We start from the raw sequence: 18040 nt of genomic DNA, 5'->3' as shown, positions 1-18040 counted from the left end.
TATCTTCTCTTTATATTGTTGTTTTTGGTATTTGAAAAATTACGACAGAGCTTTGAAACTATTACCGGGGTGAGTCACGACCAGGTCGCTTTTTTTAAGACGTTTCGCGGCACTACCTAAATTGTGCAAGGTAGACTAGCAACCGCGCCGTCTCCAGGATAAAACAGCCCAGATTCTAACTGTACGATTAAAGGCTGCACTGCCAGAAATCGCTCGAGAATAACACCTCAATATGGTTTCGAAAAACCACTCTAATATGGTACGCAGACCACTCGAGAAACCAAAGAAGGAGGAAGAAAAGAACGATTCGTCAACACAAACCGAGGGAGATGAGAAGGGGAATACAAATCCTGAGCTCTCTATTTATAGAGGGGATTTGACCTCGTTTTCTCCGCCGACCCGGTTCGCGACTCGCGAACGTTAGCCCATGACCCAGTAACGGTAACCCACGACGCGGAAATGTGGAGCTGAAGCTTGCGCGTGTGGAAAACGTGTGAGACTTGGTCTCCGCGTAAAAAATTATTTTTTCATTTTTCTGAGCACCAAAAAATATATTTCTTTAAAGCCCAAGCCCGGCTCGGTCGGACGAATTTTTGGCAAGCGCTCACTCTGTTCACAAAAGTGTGTACCCCAAGGGCACACCCGTGGAAGTGATATCCCACATATATAAACACTACTAGAGTGTGTGATCTACCCAATGTGGGACATAAAATTTTCAATTCACACTTCACACTAGTTTCTCCATCCTTGTGTTTACATTCCAAAGGCTCCACAAAACAACTAGTATACTCTAAGTCTTTTCCATTATACACTAGTGTTCCAACATATATGGATTTCAAAATCATGTGACTATCTGGGAAAATGTATACTAATGTTAACATTAATTAGTAATTACCATGTAGAAAACCAAAATACAAATAGAAAATGTGTAAAAGTTGCAAGACAACAATCCTATAAAATAACTTATATGCAAGAAATTTTTTTATAGAATCAATCATTACTCAAAGGAACATTACAAAAAAAATTATAATGAATCATAGAGTCATTCTTTTGTTTTCTCAACATTGTTCCAATAATCAATACATACCAAAAGTTCAACAATGCGATTGTCATGTTATCCACGCATCATTCGAAAAAACCTGATTTTCAACTTAACTTTCTTCATTGGTAACCAATGCCATGAAGACAATCAACAACAACTCCTTTGAGTATCCCTTAAGATCTAAAAACCAGTTCTCAAACAAGAAACAAAAAACTAGGAAGAAAAAAGGTGTTAGAATCTAAATAAAAGCAATTTCATAAACACATGTTCAATCAAAAATAATTATGAATCATTAACGGAAGCAAAAACAACATTAAACATGAATATGATTGGATCCACAACATGTTTGATCTATCGTGATATTGATAATCAGGTATTAGGAAACTTTGATGACAGCTCTCTCAACAACAACAATGTGAAACATGAGGTGTTCTGAAACAGACAACAAATATTAGCAACGGCTAATTTTAGTTCTTCCTCAACTGGTAAATTTATGCCTCAAATACTCTTCAATTGGAAAAGTTCTCTTCGATGGGGAGAAGAAAGAGTTTGTCGTGTACGTATTGATGATCATAGCCTCTTATAGTGTAATATCAATTAGGGTTTTCCATTATTCCGTTAGTGGGTCATCTGAACATCCACTCATTTTGAGTCCATATCAACTAATTAATTAATTAATTAATTAAATAGAAATCTAATAGGCTTATTACTTTAGTAATCTGATCACTAATCAATTAAGTCTCCAAATTGATAAATAGCTAATATAATTATTATAAAGATATTTTCCCACAAAATGACATTGAAATATAATTAAAAAATAAAACATTCCATCAATTTCCCACTTGGGTTACATGTTGTTGTTTTGGATTTCCAAACTGTTGTATTTTGGATTTTCAAATCTATTTTGAAAAATGATTTTCATCTACCGAAGTTGTTACTAGGTTGAGTAACGACCATGTCGCTTTCTTTAAGACGTTTCGTGGCACTGCCCAAAATTGTGCAAGACAGAATATCAACCACGCCGCCTCCAAGATAAAACAAGCTCACCTACAAACTGTGTGATTAACTACTGCACTGTAGAAAATCGTTCGAGAATTACACCCTCAAATATGGCTATTAACATCTCCAAATGTCAATATGGTATTTGAACCACTCAAATATTGTGCTACCACCATTCTAACATCTAACTTCTCGAAGAATCGAAGAAAAATTTATTTTTAAGGTCATTCTTAATTTTCGAAGGGACATTGTACCGAAAAGGAACTATGATGTTAAAATATTATTTATTCTTAAGGGACATAAAAATATCGAAGGGACTATGCTCTTAAGACCATTCTTAATTTGGAAGGGACATTATACCGAAAAAGGGACCATGGTTTTAAGAACACACTTAATTATGAAGGGACATAAAAAAGGAGATGAAGAGAATAAAGATTCGTCAACACAAGTCAAGAAAGGGAGAAGAGAGAAAGAGTTCTCGACAACTCAATAGAACTCTTTGGTGTGATTTTTGAAACAAACTAATGAAGGAAAGATAGGAAATTCAGTTGGATTCTCAATATTATCGCAACAAACATAAGATAAAATTATGGAGAGTGATATCCATGAATAAAAAAAAAAATTATTATTTTTATCATAATCAGGCATTTAAAATAAAATACCACTATTAAACACTACTGATGTGTGTGTTCTATTTTTTGTGGTACCCCACACTCTATTTTTTCAATTCACACAACACTAGATCAAAGTTTAAATATGTTATTGGTCCCTATAAATATACCAACTTTTCATTTTAGTCCCTCTAAAATTTTCCTTCAACTTTTAGTCCCTAAAAAATTTTCCATCTTCACTTTTGGTCCCTCTTTAAAAGTAAACTCATATGTAGAATTCATATTTTTGAATCAAATTTTCCAGAAAAATTCATAATATTAAAAGAATCTCTCCCAAAAAAAATTAGAATTTTTTAAGAAAACATAAATTTAATATGAATTTTTATATTATTTATGGTTAAAAATTCATATATAATTTATGTTTTCTTAAAAAATTCTAAATTTTTTATTTTGCAAATTTTTTTACAATATTCTACACATTTCTGTACAATTTCATAAAAAAATACAAAAATTTACTTTGAAATAGGGACAAAAAATAGTGACTCAAAATTTTAGAGGGACAAAAATGAAAAGTTGGTATATTTATAGGGACCAAAAACATATTTAACCCTTGTTTTAGCAAATTATAACTAAAAAGTAGTTAAATACACCCTAAAATGTAGCTTGCTAAAACACTCCCACATAAAAACTAGTGGATGTGTTCTACCAAATATATATATATATATATATTGTTGGTACAATATTACTAAGATATTGACATCGGAACTTAAATATTAAAGATACTTGTATCTAGGATGATATTATACTAGAACAAGTCTTAATTAGACACAAATAAAAATGAAAAATGTTTAAATGTTTTAACAACACTTACATAAATGAAGAAAAATAAATGAGATTTTTTTTTGGGTATATGACTAAGTTATTTTCTCATTTAATTTATCTATGTGCCTAACTATTTTTTATTTGTATTTGTGATCAAATATTTCTCATTATATTATTAAAGGCTTCTATGCCAAGGATAAGCTTTGAAAAAATGCCACCATATCAGATCTACTCCTTGTTAAAATATTCTTATTAAGTAGGACTTCAAAATTCAAACAGAAATATAAAGAATATTCACAAGAGTAGATTTAACAAAGAGATACTTGGTCATTTCTTCGAAAAAATGTCCTTTAATATATTTCTGATTTCTTAAAAAGTATAAAAACAAATATATGATCATTGTATTTATTCTTTTAAGAAGCTAGTTAGTTCATCAAAATTGATTTTGTTTGAGAATTGAATCTTAAATCTTAAGAACGTGCTTCCAAGTTAAAAACCAAAACCACCGAAATTAATTTTTTATTTTCTAAAAAAATTATGAGTTTTAAGATATAAATAGAAAATTAGAAAAACTAAATATTTTAGATGAAGAAAGAATAGTATAGTAGTAAGTGGTCATTTTTTAAAAACAAGTTGTCCCAAAATAAATCTTGCTTTTCATTTTTAATGTCATGTGGATGTATGTACATATTTATAGTTTCAGATTAATAAGTTAACACATATCAATTGGATTGCAAAACGACAAAACCTTTCATTATGCGGATATGGCCAAAGAATTTACTATATATATTGCAGCAGTAAGTCCTTCATACTCACTCACTCTCACTGAGTTTCTACCATATTTCACAGCTTAAATGGAGTTTACACTTCTATTTGTTTTAGCTCTATTTTTTGTAAGCTACTTTCTGCTTTGCTTGATTACCTATATAATTAATTGTCTCATTTTTCCATCAATATTTCATGTGATTTGGAATATAATCTATTATTTTACTATATATATTGCCACTGAGTTCAGAAGTCCTTGTAACAATCTTCTTTCCAAACTCATTTAACATTTATTATTTTATTGGATAAAATTCATGAGCCCTCATACCTATTTCTAAAGTGTAGAATCCATAGCTATTTCAATCAATAAAATAGTTATGAATAGAAAGGATGTTGCAAGGAGATTGTTACAGTCACTAAAAAAATTAATCGGTATATAATAAACACACACACCTTAATTTGAATGTATTTTGCAGTTGACTATCGTGGGAATCAATGGATCTAAATCAGGAGAAGATTATTGGAAATCTGTTTGGCCAAATACTCCTATGCCTGAGGTTCTTTCAGATCTGCTGCTGCCCGGTTAGTAAATATACGTTATTGTCCTTCTCATGATTATTTTAGCATTTTAAATAAGTGTATAATATTTTATTTTACTTTTCCAATTATTATTGGTACCAAATTTCCACCACGTACCTAATATTCGTCAAAGGACATGTGAGGCACACCAATATATAAGATCTTTTATTTGACTTTTTTTTTAAGGATTAAATATGTTTTTAGTCCCTATAAATATACCAACTTTTCGTTTTAGTCCCTCTAAAATTTTCCTTCAACTTTTAGTTCCTATAAAATTTTCAATCACTATTTTTAGTCCCTATTTTTAAGTTAATTTTAGTATTTTTTAATGAAATTGTGCAGAAATGTGTAGAATATTGTAAAAATATTTCGCAAAAAAATTAGAATTTTTTAACAAAACATAAATTTAATATGAATTTTTAACCATAAAAAATATAAAAATTCATATTAAATTCATGTTTTGTTGAAAAATTCTAAATTTTTTTAGGAGAGATTCTTATAATATTATGAATTTTTTTGCAAACTTTTATTCAAAAATGTGAATTCTACATATGAGTTTATTTTAAAAGAGGGACAAAAAATGAAGATGGAAAATTTTTGGAGGACTAAAAGTTGAAGGAAAATTTTAAAGGGACTAAAACGAAAAGTTGGTATATTTATAGGAACCAAAAACATATTTAACCCTTTTTTTAAACCTTAATATTGTTTACAATGTATATTAATAATTTATAATGTTTTTTTTTTCTACATCCCTTTATGAATTAAGGGTAATTCACCCCTATTGGAGAAAAATATATTTTTCTTCATTCTTATTCATAAAATAAGTTACTATTTTCTTCTAAACAACAATAATTTTTTAATCTCTTTCATTTAACATTAGCGGAAACACGGACACTCACGTGGCCCCTTCTTCCCGCTCTTTTTGTTACGCTAACGCTTGCAATTGTGAACGATATTTTTTATGATATTTTGATTTTGATTAAAAAATATATAGAGGTTAGATGTTTCAGAATTTCAAATTAAGTATAAAAATCCCAACAAACTATATTTATCTTTGTCAATGACATCAACAATATAACAAATATAATATAAATCCTTATTTTTTTTAATGAAGTCAATAATATAATATTATTATAGGAAAATTTGTTCAAGGGTATAATTGGAATGGTGAAAAAGCGAGCCCAAAATCTAATAGAAATATGATACAGTATATAGTAAAATTCCGTAAAAACTCGTATTGATTATCAAAAGATAGTTTAATCTAATTGATCTATTAGTTCGCTATACTATTTAATTATTTTTTTGTGACAAAATCAAAATGATATTCATTCATTCAAATTGAGAAATTATATCATTCAACACCGCTAAAAACGTGAAGGGTGAATCTGCGAACAAACTCCCAACATCCACGTTAATACTCCCTCCGTCCCAAATTGTATGTCGCTTTAGCGAAAAAAAGTTGTCTCAAATTATATGTCGCTTTACGGTACCAATGAAATATTAATGTTACTTTTCCTATTATAACCTTAACTATTTATTACTCCTTCTTCTTTCAATTATTTCATTTATCTTTCCCATATTATTTATTAAGGATAATTTTGTAAAAACAACTCATAATATCTCTTTTCCACGTAATATTAATTGTATTTCTTAATATGTGTGAAATGCCCAAAACGTCATACAATTTGGGACGGAGGGAGTAGCATATAACAGCATAATGCCTACAAATATATGATAAAATTAAAGTGACCGTAATATCCATGGCCTCCGGATCTGGAACGTTGACGCCCAAATCTCTGATTGAATAATCGATCTTTCAATATGAATAAAATGAACACCACACGAAGACGGCAAATCAAACAACGCCGCACAACAAACCATCACACTTAGATGATGAAATCACAAATAAAAAAATCAAGATCTATGTGAAAATCGCTTATTTAGATTGAAATAGAGAGAAAAAGGTGAAGAGGGGTGATTTCAGGTCAATAATTGACCCAAAATCACCCATCAATGAAGAAACTGTAAGAGACAACCTAGAGAGAGAAAACTATGGTCGGCTAGAGTGTTGTAATTGTTGAGTAATATTTTATTTAAACTTATATTATATTGTTTATTTAAAAATGTTCATATGATATAGACTTTTCAACAGGCTAGCAGGTCGTAACAGACTTTTAGAAGGTCAGACTCAGACCTAAAAATTAAGCTAACGACAGGCCGCAGGCCTTAAAAATTTAGCAGGCCAGACTTAGGCCTTGCAAAGTCTAGCTCGGCCTAAGCTATTCCCACCCCTATCTACAAGTATAACAAGACTTATGGGTTATGTAGCTCAATTAATTTGGGTTAAGCTTAAGGAAGTAATAGATCTTGAGTTCAAATCTGAATAAAGGAAAAAAATATTAATGTAGCGAATTAACGGTGAGGTTTACATTACCCTCTCTTGTTTAGAGGGTAATTTATCCTCTCATGATATCAACCAATTAAAATGTAATATACATAGGTAACATTAAATGTCAAATAAATGAGTAGATTTTTTCTTAAAAAAAAAGAGTTAATCTTAATTATTTTTTATTTGAAGGAGAGTTAATCTTAATCATAAGGTAACTTTTAATACTTTTAATTTTTATTTAATTTTTTTTTTTGAAACAACAAATGATTTAATTTTTTTTTTTATATGAAAGTGTTCAATCTTAATTAATTTACACTACAAGACTTATAACAAATAAAATTTTACATCAAATTTCTTTCATCTGGATGTCCTTAAATTCGTCATTTACATTCATAAAATTTCTTCCATTCCAGAACCCCGAACGTGAGAACAAAAACATCACTTTCTTTCAAATTTCTTCTTCTTTATTCTTTCATATTGATCAATTTTTGTTTCTTTTTCATTCTTCTTCCCATTTTAATTGTTCAATTTTGTCGTTCCAAATTGCCGCAATTTCCAATTATCGTGAGAATTGTCGTTGTTTCTAGAACCGCGTCAGGTATCGTGACTTATTTTTTTTATTTAAGCAGCCAACCTAATAAAATATGTTAACACGCATAGACCTGTCTCACTATCAGCAAAAACCTTTCAGTCCAAATAAAAGAACAAAAGCCTCATCACATAACCATTTCAGCACCAGCCAAAAAAAAAATGCTAGCAAACTCTCACAACATTACAGCGGCAACACCTGCTAGCAGCCCTCAAAGTACAACGGATGATTTACTCAATTGTTATAATTAACTACCTCACAACCAAGAAAAATCAAGTCATCATACCCGACGTTGTAGTGGAAATAAAGACAATTCTCACGATATTTCAAATCATGACGATTCTCACGAAAATTGAAAAATGCGGCAATTGGGAACGACAAATTTGAATAATCAAAATGGGAGGAATAAATTTTATGAATATAAGTGATAAATTTAAGGACATTCAGATGAAAGAAATTTGATGTGAAATTTTAATTGTTCTAAGCCAGTCATGTAGTGTAAATTAATTAAGATTGAACACCTAAATATAATTAAGGTAATATTACATTATGGGTACTTTATCTTATTTATTTGCAACACTTTGGTCCTTTGTCTTTATTTTTTCCCGTTTAGGTCCTTTATCTCTCTTAAAATCACATATACATCTTTTTTCGCATTTTTTTTATTAAAAAATACATAATTTTATTTTTAAAAATATATTTTTATTAAAACTGAAAAAAAATCCAAAAATATGATGAAGATGTTCATCATCTTCATCTTCTTCCTTTGAATCTTCATTATCTTCTTTAAATAAAAAAAAATTATACTAAAATATATCTCAAAATATTGTGAATTAATGTTATATTCGCCTCAAATCTTATTTTAAACACAAAAATCAAAACCTTAATTTCACAAATGTTGCAAGGCGGATGGTGGAGGCTTAGTCATTGACGGAAGGGTTAGGCTTTACGAAAGTTAAGATTGTTCTGGAAACAACAAAATTGATGTGCAAAGCTGCTATCAATTTTGGGGTTATTTTTATGTCGGACTTGAATATTGAGTTAGAAAATAATAATAATAATATACAACGTGACAATTTATATAACTATTTTTTTTTTTTTTTTGTGATGAAACTAAATCTCTTTCTCTATAGAGGTTTGATTTTTGTGTTTAAAAGAAGATTTGAGGTGAATATAACATTAATTCATGATATTTTGAGATATATTTGTGTAGAATTTTTTTTGATTCAATGAAGATGATGAAGATTCAAAGGAAGAAGATGAAAATGATGAACATCTTCATCATATTTCTGGATTTGTTTCATTTTTAATAAAAAGATATTTTAAAAAAATAAAATTATGTATTTTTTTTAATAAAAAAAAAATGAGAAAAATGATGTATATGTGCTTTTATAAGAGATAAAAGACCTAAGCGGAAAAAAATAAAGATAAAGGACCCAAGTGTAACAAATAAATAAGATAAAAGATCTCTAATGTAATCATGTCAATAATTAAATAAAAATTAAAAGTATTAAAAATTACCTTATGATTATAATTGATTCTTTTTTTAGAAAAAAATTGACTCATTTATGACATTTAATGTTGTCAATGTATATTACATTTTGATTGGTTGATATCATGAGAGGGTAAAATACCCTCTAAATAAGAGAGGGTAATCTAGAAAAAACCCGAATTAACTACTAATATTTGCCGTTAAAAAGAGCTTTAAGTTCAACAACATTACTCAATACTAATGTGAAGAATTTCACATCCTGCTAGACATCCTACAAGTACAAACCCTTGATCACAACCTGCTAGCAAAGGAAACAAATAAAACATGGAAAATTTATCTCCTGCATCTGCATAACTCAATAACCGCTCAATCACAGAACAATATATATAGCTGTATATATGGATATTTTTTTATGACAGAAAAACATTTTAACCACGGCAATTTTGTAACATAACACGCGAATAGTGCTCCGTAATGACGAACCAAATTCATTATATATTTCACTCCTACATGTACCTATATTTATGATTCTTCCATATGTGTTGGTTACCAGTAATATATACGATTCTCATAAGTTCGGAATTTTGTTTGGTTTTGATGGTGCAGAGAGCGGAACCAGTGTGCCCATTAAAGGCCAAGACGAGAAGCAATATTGGACTGTATTTTTTGAACATGACCTCTATCCTGGCAAAAAAATGAGCTTGGGTGTCCATAAACATTCGGATGTTCAACCATCACAATCAAAGGGACATTTACAGGTCAAAAAAGCAAATCAATTTTTTGGAACTCGCAAATGGCTCGAGAAAACAAGTGCAAAAGCAAGACAACCTTTTGGAATTAACATATGGTGGGAACAAAAAGAAAGTGTAAAACCAAAACAACCTTTTGGAACTCACATATTAATTGACAAACCAACTGAAGAAGAAATGGCAAAACCAAACGATCATTTTGGGATTCTTGTATGGACTGGTAAAGCAAGTCAATCTTTTCGAACTCATATATCAATTGATAATGTAGCTAAGAAAGAAACCGAAAAAATCAGTCAAACTTCTGTAGCACATAAATTGGATGAAAAAGAGACACACATTCTTCACAGCTACTGTGGAAACCCATCGGCTATAGGAGAAGAGAAACACTGTGCATATTCACTAGAATCAATGATGGATTTCGCCATTTCAAAGCTTGGAAAGAATATTAAAGTGATGTCAAGTTCATTTTCTCAAAGCCAAGACCAATATATGGTGGAGGAAGTGAGAAAAATAGGAGACAACGCAGTGATGTGTCATAGAATGAATCTTAAAAAGGTTGGATTCTATTGCCACCAGATCAACGCGACAACGACTTACATGGTTCCATTGGTGGCCTCTGATGGAACTAAATCCAAGGCACTAACTATCTGCCACCATGATACAAGAGGTATGGATCCTAATATGCTCTATGAAGTTCTCCAAGTCAAGCCTGGAACTGTCCCTGTTTGCCATTTCATTGGCAACAAAGCTATTGCCTGGGTACCCAACGATGTTGTGAGTGAGTCCGATGACCATTCTTGTGTCATCTAGACCATCTCTGGTTTTGTCATCTATGACCAATATGATGTTCTTTGTTTTGGATAATAATGTGCAGAAAAATTGTTGTGTTTGATGTAATATTTTCTCTTTATTTTGATTTCATAATCATGGAAATAGCCGAGGAATCGATATCCTCTTGTTAGCATATTTAAACTACAAATATTACAAACTAACATGTTCTTTCATTTAGAAAGGAAGTGTATGACCAAAATGAATGAATTCTGCTCTTCTCCCAGCAAGTTTCGCTCCCACCCAACCAAACTGACCAAAATACTCTGCGTTAGTTAACTAACACATGTGTAAAACAAACGTGACTTAATTTTACACATGTGTGACTTAAGTAACGCTGCATGAGTTAACTCACGCAGGTGTTATACCCCGCGTGAGTTAACTCACGCTAGTTTATCATATAGTAGTAAAGAAAACATCTTTATATAAACAGTATCTGAAAGAAAACATCTTAATGGACTTTATACACCCCCTCAACGTTGCTTATATTTTTTCCTAGACATTTTATGCAAATCTGCTGACACGACTCATTGTTTTTGGCCTTTGTATGATGTTGAGTTTAGGGCATTGATACTTTTACTTTCCATTAGAGGAATGCAAGAGCTACACGTTAATGATGTTGAGTTTGAATTACACACTAGCCTTACTGTTGAGAATTTTAGTATGGATGCATTCAATGATGGTATCTCAGACTTTGGTGAATTTTTGGGGGTGTACAAGCAACCTTGTATTAACTACTTCATGTAGAGTATCTTATTAGGAAAGCTAGAATGGTTGCACATTTGTAGCAAAAGTTGATCCAATGCATGTTGAATTTTACAATGAAGCGTTGGATGCAAAAAGTCATGACAATACAAAGTCTGCGAAAGACGACGACCCTGCTTCTCATGAGCACCTAAAACCACATTGAAATCACCAAAAAACAGCCAAGGACCCGCAAAAGAATCCTGAAGCCGAGTAAGGTCAGCCCAAAGAATGCGTCGAGTGCAATAGGAAGTACTCACATAAACAGCAGCTATATATGTTTTCTGGTGAAGATATTCCAGCTCAAGAGAACGATACATTGCTCAGAAATAAAAGATTAAAGAGGGAGACAAATCATTACCACAAATAGGCCAATGATTCGGAAGACGCAGCCCTCTATTATTAATGCAAATACTTAGTAACATGAATGCTATTCCAAAAACGGATCATTGGTTCAGCCACGAACCAATTGGGTGCACCCGTTGACCGGGTATTATATGCTGCGCTACTGAGTTCTTTCTTTTTCTTTTAAGTTAAATATGTTGGTCTATATGACAAATAAGAATATGCGTTAGAGATGGGTGAATAGCGTTTTTGAAAATTCAAAAAGTTTAGCGAAAGCGTAATTAAAAAACGTATGGCTTTTTGGATCCTTGCACAATAACGATAACAAAAATCAAGACAATGAATAAAGCATTAAGATTCACTATTGAATTGAGATGTTCAAATGTAGAATCTTAATAAGCACAATCAAATATCAATATTCAGTGACACAATTTACAAAAGGCTAAATTGCACTTTAGGACCCCTATCTTTCCAAAAGTTACGGTTATGACCCCCTAACTAATTTAAATACAAAATAGCCCCCTATGTTTTGATTGTTTGGCAGTTTTGGACCCCCAGTTCATTAGTGAGGTGCCACGTATATTATTTAGGGGGTCACGTGGCACCTCATTAATGGACTGGGGGTCCAAAACTGCCAAAGAATCAAAACATAGGGGGCTGTTTTGTATTTAAATTAGTTAGGGGTCCATAACCGCAACTTTTGAAAAGATAGGGGTCCAAAAGTGCAATTAAGCCTTTACAAAACTATGAAAACTCAAACCAAATCTAATTGCAATAAAACAAACTAACAATAAGGAACATAAAGTATATGAATTAAGGTTTTGAAAGCTAATTGGAGTGAAATTGTGATGAATTGAATTTGAAAAGGATGTTAATTCACTAAATTAAGATTAGGTTAAGTGTTAAAAAGAATCACAATCAAATCAACAAGCAACAAACAATAAAATTCATATTCACCGATTAAAGCAAAATTAAATAGGAAAGGGAAAAGACAAGAACACCAAAATTTTCGAGTGCATTTTGCTCCATTTCACTTTGCTCAATTTACCCCATTTGAAGACATGGATGTGTGACATGTGTAAATAATAAAATCAATGGCTGTGATTAAATGGCTTGGAAAAATCAATTCTTAAATGAGTAAAAAGACCAACGCGCTCTGCTATGAGAAAAATACCACGCCCGTACAAACTCTCCTTCTTCCTTCTCATCTCAGATAGCACCTCTCACCCTCCCATTGCCGCCGCCCGCCTCTCCCTCCCTTGTCCGGCGCACTCTCCCCCTTATACTCCACATCACCTCACCTAAATCATCGTCAGTCAAACTTTTCTCTTCACCGCCACCGCCGCTTCAAACCGCCATTTATGAAACCTTAAAAATGTTTAAGAGTTGCTTCATTTTCTGGAAGGAATTCATACCATAAAAAATGTTTAAGTAGAATCAAGTTGCTTCATTTCATGGATTATGGCTTTGTTCTCTGCAAAGTGTACCTTCATTTTCTTTTCTTTTTATAGAAACATCAAATAGAAATAGGAGAATGAAGGAATAGGAGAAAACCACTTTTGCAGGTGCTCTCGTCAGTAAAAATAGGAGAAAATGCCTAACAGAAAATATTTTTCTTGATTGTACAAATAGGAGAATGAAGGAATGAAGAGGCGAGCACAATTTGATTCAAGTCCTTTTCATGATTTCTAGTGGCATTCCTTGTGAATGTATTTCTTTTCCTTCATAGCAAAATATTCTTAAGAGCAGAATTTATGGAATGTGGATGTATAAGCTATTAGCAAGTTTATTAGGACTTGAGTTCTAATAAGTAAATAAAACACCGCAATTTCTGATAACTGTGTAGGACTTGAGTTCTAAACATGTCTACATATTTGCGCATCATTTCATTGTGGTGAAGATATTGTTAGAAACATTAAGTCAATAAGGATTTACTTCTTATAACATTAGTAACGTCGCCGTAATTGAATACTTCAATTTATGATAACAGTGTTAGTAACGTCGCCGTAACTGTCAAAACAGCCAAATCGAAAATAGCAGCACCACAGACAGACACCAGCTAACATAGCGTTGGTTGTAAAACATTTGTAAAAGAACTGCAGTTCCGATAACACTGTTAACTCATAAGTAATAAAAACACCGCAATTTATAATATCATACTAAACAACATCTCTTTGTCATATAATGATTCTGGTTTTGAATTAAGTCTTGGCCGAAAACTGTAAAAGCTGTTAGCAACATGTTGCAAGGCCATGACTCTTAAAATCAACACCTATAAACTTACAAAAACAACTGTAAGTGTCCACAAAGGGACTGACATAGCAGAAGGAACAAAAACAACCCAGCAAATAAAAACCGGGAACAAAAACAGTCCAACAGCCCATCGAATGTGAATGTATGTGTCAACTTGACTTGGTTATGACTCTTGGATTGTAGCTTGATGTTGAGTTCCATTGCCAACTTGACTTGATTGTGTCGCTTGAACGGTAGTTTCTTGCTGCATAATGTAAGAAAAGGTAAATAAATAATATAGTTTCTTACCGGTAACAACTGTAATAAAATTTAATACATTGATAAAAACTACTTACCGGTAACAACTGCACTAAATTTTCACCAGACCTCTTTCTCTTTGAGCACATCTTTGTCTTTTTATCTTTTTTCTCAATCCAAGATTTATATCGCTTTTTCTGCTTGCGTGAACATTCTCGATTAGCTATGCCTTTTGCCATGCAAACGGTGTCCACATTGTCAATTTCATCATTTGCAATTGATATGGATACATGAACCATGCCACCTGATTCTCCATCCACATACTTTTTGGCCAACATATCATCAATTATTTTGCTGGACTCTTCATAAACTTTGGACAAAAATGTGTATGTTTCATGAGTTTCTGAAGCTTTGTTGGTCAACTTAACCATTCGAGGACATAACTCATTGTACCGCTTCATGAAATGGGCTTTTATGTCTAATTCAACATGCCTCCCTTTCCAATCTTGATCACTTCCCAACCTTGCATTTCTTCTCCATCGCTTAAGTATATAGGTTTCAGGAATTAACTTAATGTTCATGACATCTAAAACTTTCAAAGCATGACTGCATGAGACGCCATGTGTCTCAAATTTACGACAATCACAAGAAACTTTTTGTTCCATAGCATTTCCCATAACTATCCTCTCCGTTGGATTATCATAGTTTGTGACAGCATACAAACCTTTTTTCAAATCTTTTATGCAAGTGTCTTGATATTCTTCATATTCCTCTTGGAACTCCTCAAATATTCTTGGAGTGTAAACGTTTGCAGCTTGTATGAGCATACGAGCCTTCTTCATTTTCAATCTAGGAAGCTTATTTTTTGACTCATATTCAGCTTCTGACTCTTTGTTTCGTTTACCATTAACAGCTCTTTTAAAGTGTGTAAAAAATTGTACCAAATTTAAATCAGACTTCAAATGGTTCTTCAAATCAACATTAAAGCTCTCACTTAATTGAGTAGATCTCATACCTGCAGTGAATGTTTTCCGGACATATGTCCATGCCCATTTCTCCTTCAATTGAAAAATTGTATGCAACCACGACCCTTCCAATATATTATGCTCAACAAGTAAAGAATTCCAAGCATTCAAAAATTCACCCTCATCTTCATGTAGATCTATGCATGCTTCAAAATCCAAACCGAATCGTGAACTCTTTTGATACAAGTGGTTCACATGCCGTAAAGCGTTCTGTCTTATATGCCAAGTGCACAATCCATGAAATGTTTCTGGCATAACTAAAGAAATAGCCTTAGCCATCGCGGCATCTTGATCCGTCATCATGGTTTTTGGCTTTTTACCACCTATTGCCTTGAGAAATGTTTCAAATAACCACTTGAAAGAAGGGATTGTTTCGTCATATAACAATGCTGCCCCAAAAATGACTGTTTGCCTGTGATTATTTAGTCCAACAAATACTCCCAGCGGCCGATAACCCTTATTTGTCTTGTATGTGGTGTCAAAAGTGATAACATCACCAAAATACCCATAATCATTTATCATTTGTGCATCCGCCCAAAATATATTTGTTATTTTCTCTTCAACATCCATTTGCAAGTCATAATAGAACGAGGGATTTTCACTTTCTTTTTTGAAATACATCATCAATGCACCCACTTCACCATACTTTAGTGACTGCTTCCTTTTGGTTTCAAGGTAATTCGTAAGGTCTTTTTTGGTAAAACCAACTGTCTTTATTCCACCAGCTTGCTTGGATATATATTCATGCAAATCTTTTGGTCTTAATCCAGATTCATCTCCCAAGACAATTTGTGATGCTTGTGTATCAGATATGCGTCGATGAGAGCGAATCATATGAACATGCTCAGGTTGAAGTTCGTGGTTATGTTCAGCTATAAAGTCAACAACTTTATATTTCTCTATCTTCCGATCGAGTGAAATAACCATACGCGCCAAACATCCCGTTCTAATTTCTGCTCTAGGCTCCCCTTTTGGTTGACGTCTTATGTCAACACCTCGTACACCCTCTTTGAAGCATGTGAATCTTCTTGAAGTCAAAAATCCATCTACTCTGCTTCTATTTCCATATTCTCGACGAATACCAAATCCAATTATTTTACTGTACTCATTATAAAAATCATAAGCCGCCGCCTCAGAATCAAAATTCATTTCCAAGTGAGGTAAATTGTTGGCAATACTTCCTTGTCCGCGTTGCACATTTTGTTCATGAATGTTGTTCACCAATTTATTGACACAATCTGAAAAAACCAAAATTTACAATTAAGGCCATCATAAGTTATGATTTCATACATAAACTTACATGAATATATGATAACAATGTTAGAAAACAACATTCTGAAGTCGCGGCAACTGAACAGAAACAACATAAACAGAAACAACTCATGATTTTTTGACAAACAACTGAACAGAAACAACATAACAGCAAAAAGCCACTGCAAAATAGCTGACAGGATCAATATACTTGAAAAACTTAGACTGCATAAGAATTTGTTGACCATAAAACTATCTATTACTATTAAAGTTACACACATAGTGACCATAAAGCTATATATATGTTTATCATGTAAGCTGTTGTACGATCCTTTCATCCTTGGTAGTTAGCTCTAGATTGTCTCATATTTTGGATGATTTGTATTAGCCTTCTATATCAATCATTTTCCACTGCATAATCCTGCCAACAAATGTTTTGAAATCCCGATTTTATTGTTATTTCTATATTTCTCGGACATATAATTTTCCTCTGATTCCCCAAAGGGAGCAATATGTCATTTAATTTGATGACTCTTTTGGACTGCTCTTTGATTTTTCTTTTAACTGGTTCTCTTATGTAATGGTTTAAATTGAAATTTGTTGAGTTAAATAATAGTAACTTTCTACAATTTCTTATCCTCATTTTCTTTAGTCATCAACGTAAGTGAACCTGGAAACTAATTTTTCATCAACACAGTAAAACAACATCATGTAATAAAGAGATGAAAAATAATAAAATAGAGAAGGAAAACTATATTACCTTGATCAACAACAATGGCAGCGGCGCTGGGATGGTCGGAGACGGCGGCGGCGGGTTCGTTAGTGTTGGTAGCGGGATGGTGGGGTTCGCTCATGACGCTGACGGAGACCAAGAGAGAGGTGCAACGGTGAGAGAGAGGGAGAGGTGATGGCGGAGCCGGTGGGAAGGAGAGGTGGCTTCGATGATTATGAGGGAGGAAGGTGGAAAGTTGCGTGAGAAAGGAAGAAGAAGAGTTTGATAGCAGAGCGCGCGTATTTCCTTTTCCTCATTAAAGAATTGATTTTTCCAATCCATTTAATCACACCCATTGATTTTATTTTTTCCACATTTCGCACATCCATGTATTCAAATGGGGTAAATTGAGCAAAGTGAAATGGAGCAAAGATGCACTCAAAATTTTCATATTAGATTTCCCTTTCGTCCTCGCTTCAGGGTACGTTTACTTTTCTTGATAGAATATGTCTCTATCAAGGATATCCACTATTGTTGAAATTTCATTATAATTGTTAAGATTACAAAGAATTTCCTCAATTACCCTATTCTTCAATCCTAAGCAACCA

General features: G+C 32.5%; 2 protein-coding genes across 3 annotated transcripts; one reads left to right on the top strand and one right to left on the bottom strand.

Moving 5' to 3' along the window:
* The first annotated feature begins 4223 nt into the window (after positions 1-4223).
* Positions 4224-11001, top strand: LOC11407743 (embryonic abundant protein VF30.1). Of its 2 annotated transcripts, none has more exons than XM_003628167.4 (3): positions 4224-4271; positions 4716-4821; positions 9895-11001. In XM_003628167.4, exons 1-3 carry the CDS (start codon positions 4239-4241, stop codon positions 10845-10847), a joined length of 1092 nt encoding a protein of 363 aa, XP_003628215.2. In that variant the 5' UTR covers positions 4224-4238; the 3' UTR covers positions 10848-11001. The 2 variants fall into 2 exon arrangements, with proteins under 2 accessions (XP_003628215.2, XP_003628213.2); XM_003628165.4 differs by lacking the exon at positions 4224-4271 and adding an exon at positions 4278-4367.
* Positions 11002-14370: 3369 nt separating this feature from the next.
* Positions 14371-17574, bottom strand: LOC112417348 (protein FAR1-RELATED SEQUENCE 5-like). The gene is made up of 3 exons (XM_024772930.2): positions 17481-17574; positions 14543-16707; positions 14371-14451 (listed from the first exon to the last, which is right to left on the bottom strand). The coding sequence occupies exons 1-3, from the start codon at positions 17572-17574 to the stop codon at positions 14371-14373; spliced, it is 2340 nt and encodes a 779-aa protein (XP_024628698.2).
* Positions 17575-18040: the final 466 nt, after the last annotated feature.

The sequence above is a fragment of the Medicago truncatula genome, chromosome 8 (assembly GCF_003473485.1).
Source record: "Medicago truncatula cultivar Jemalong A17 chromosome 8, MtrunA17r5.0-ANR, whole genome shotgun sequence".
NCBI lineage: Eukaryota > Viridiplantae > Streptophyta > Magnoliopsida > Fabales > Fabaceae > Medicago > Medicago truncatula.
The sequence above is the reverse complement of the archived record's forward strand: the minus strand, read 5'-3'. Positions and strand labels throughout refer to the sequence as shown.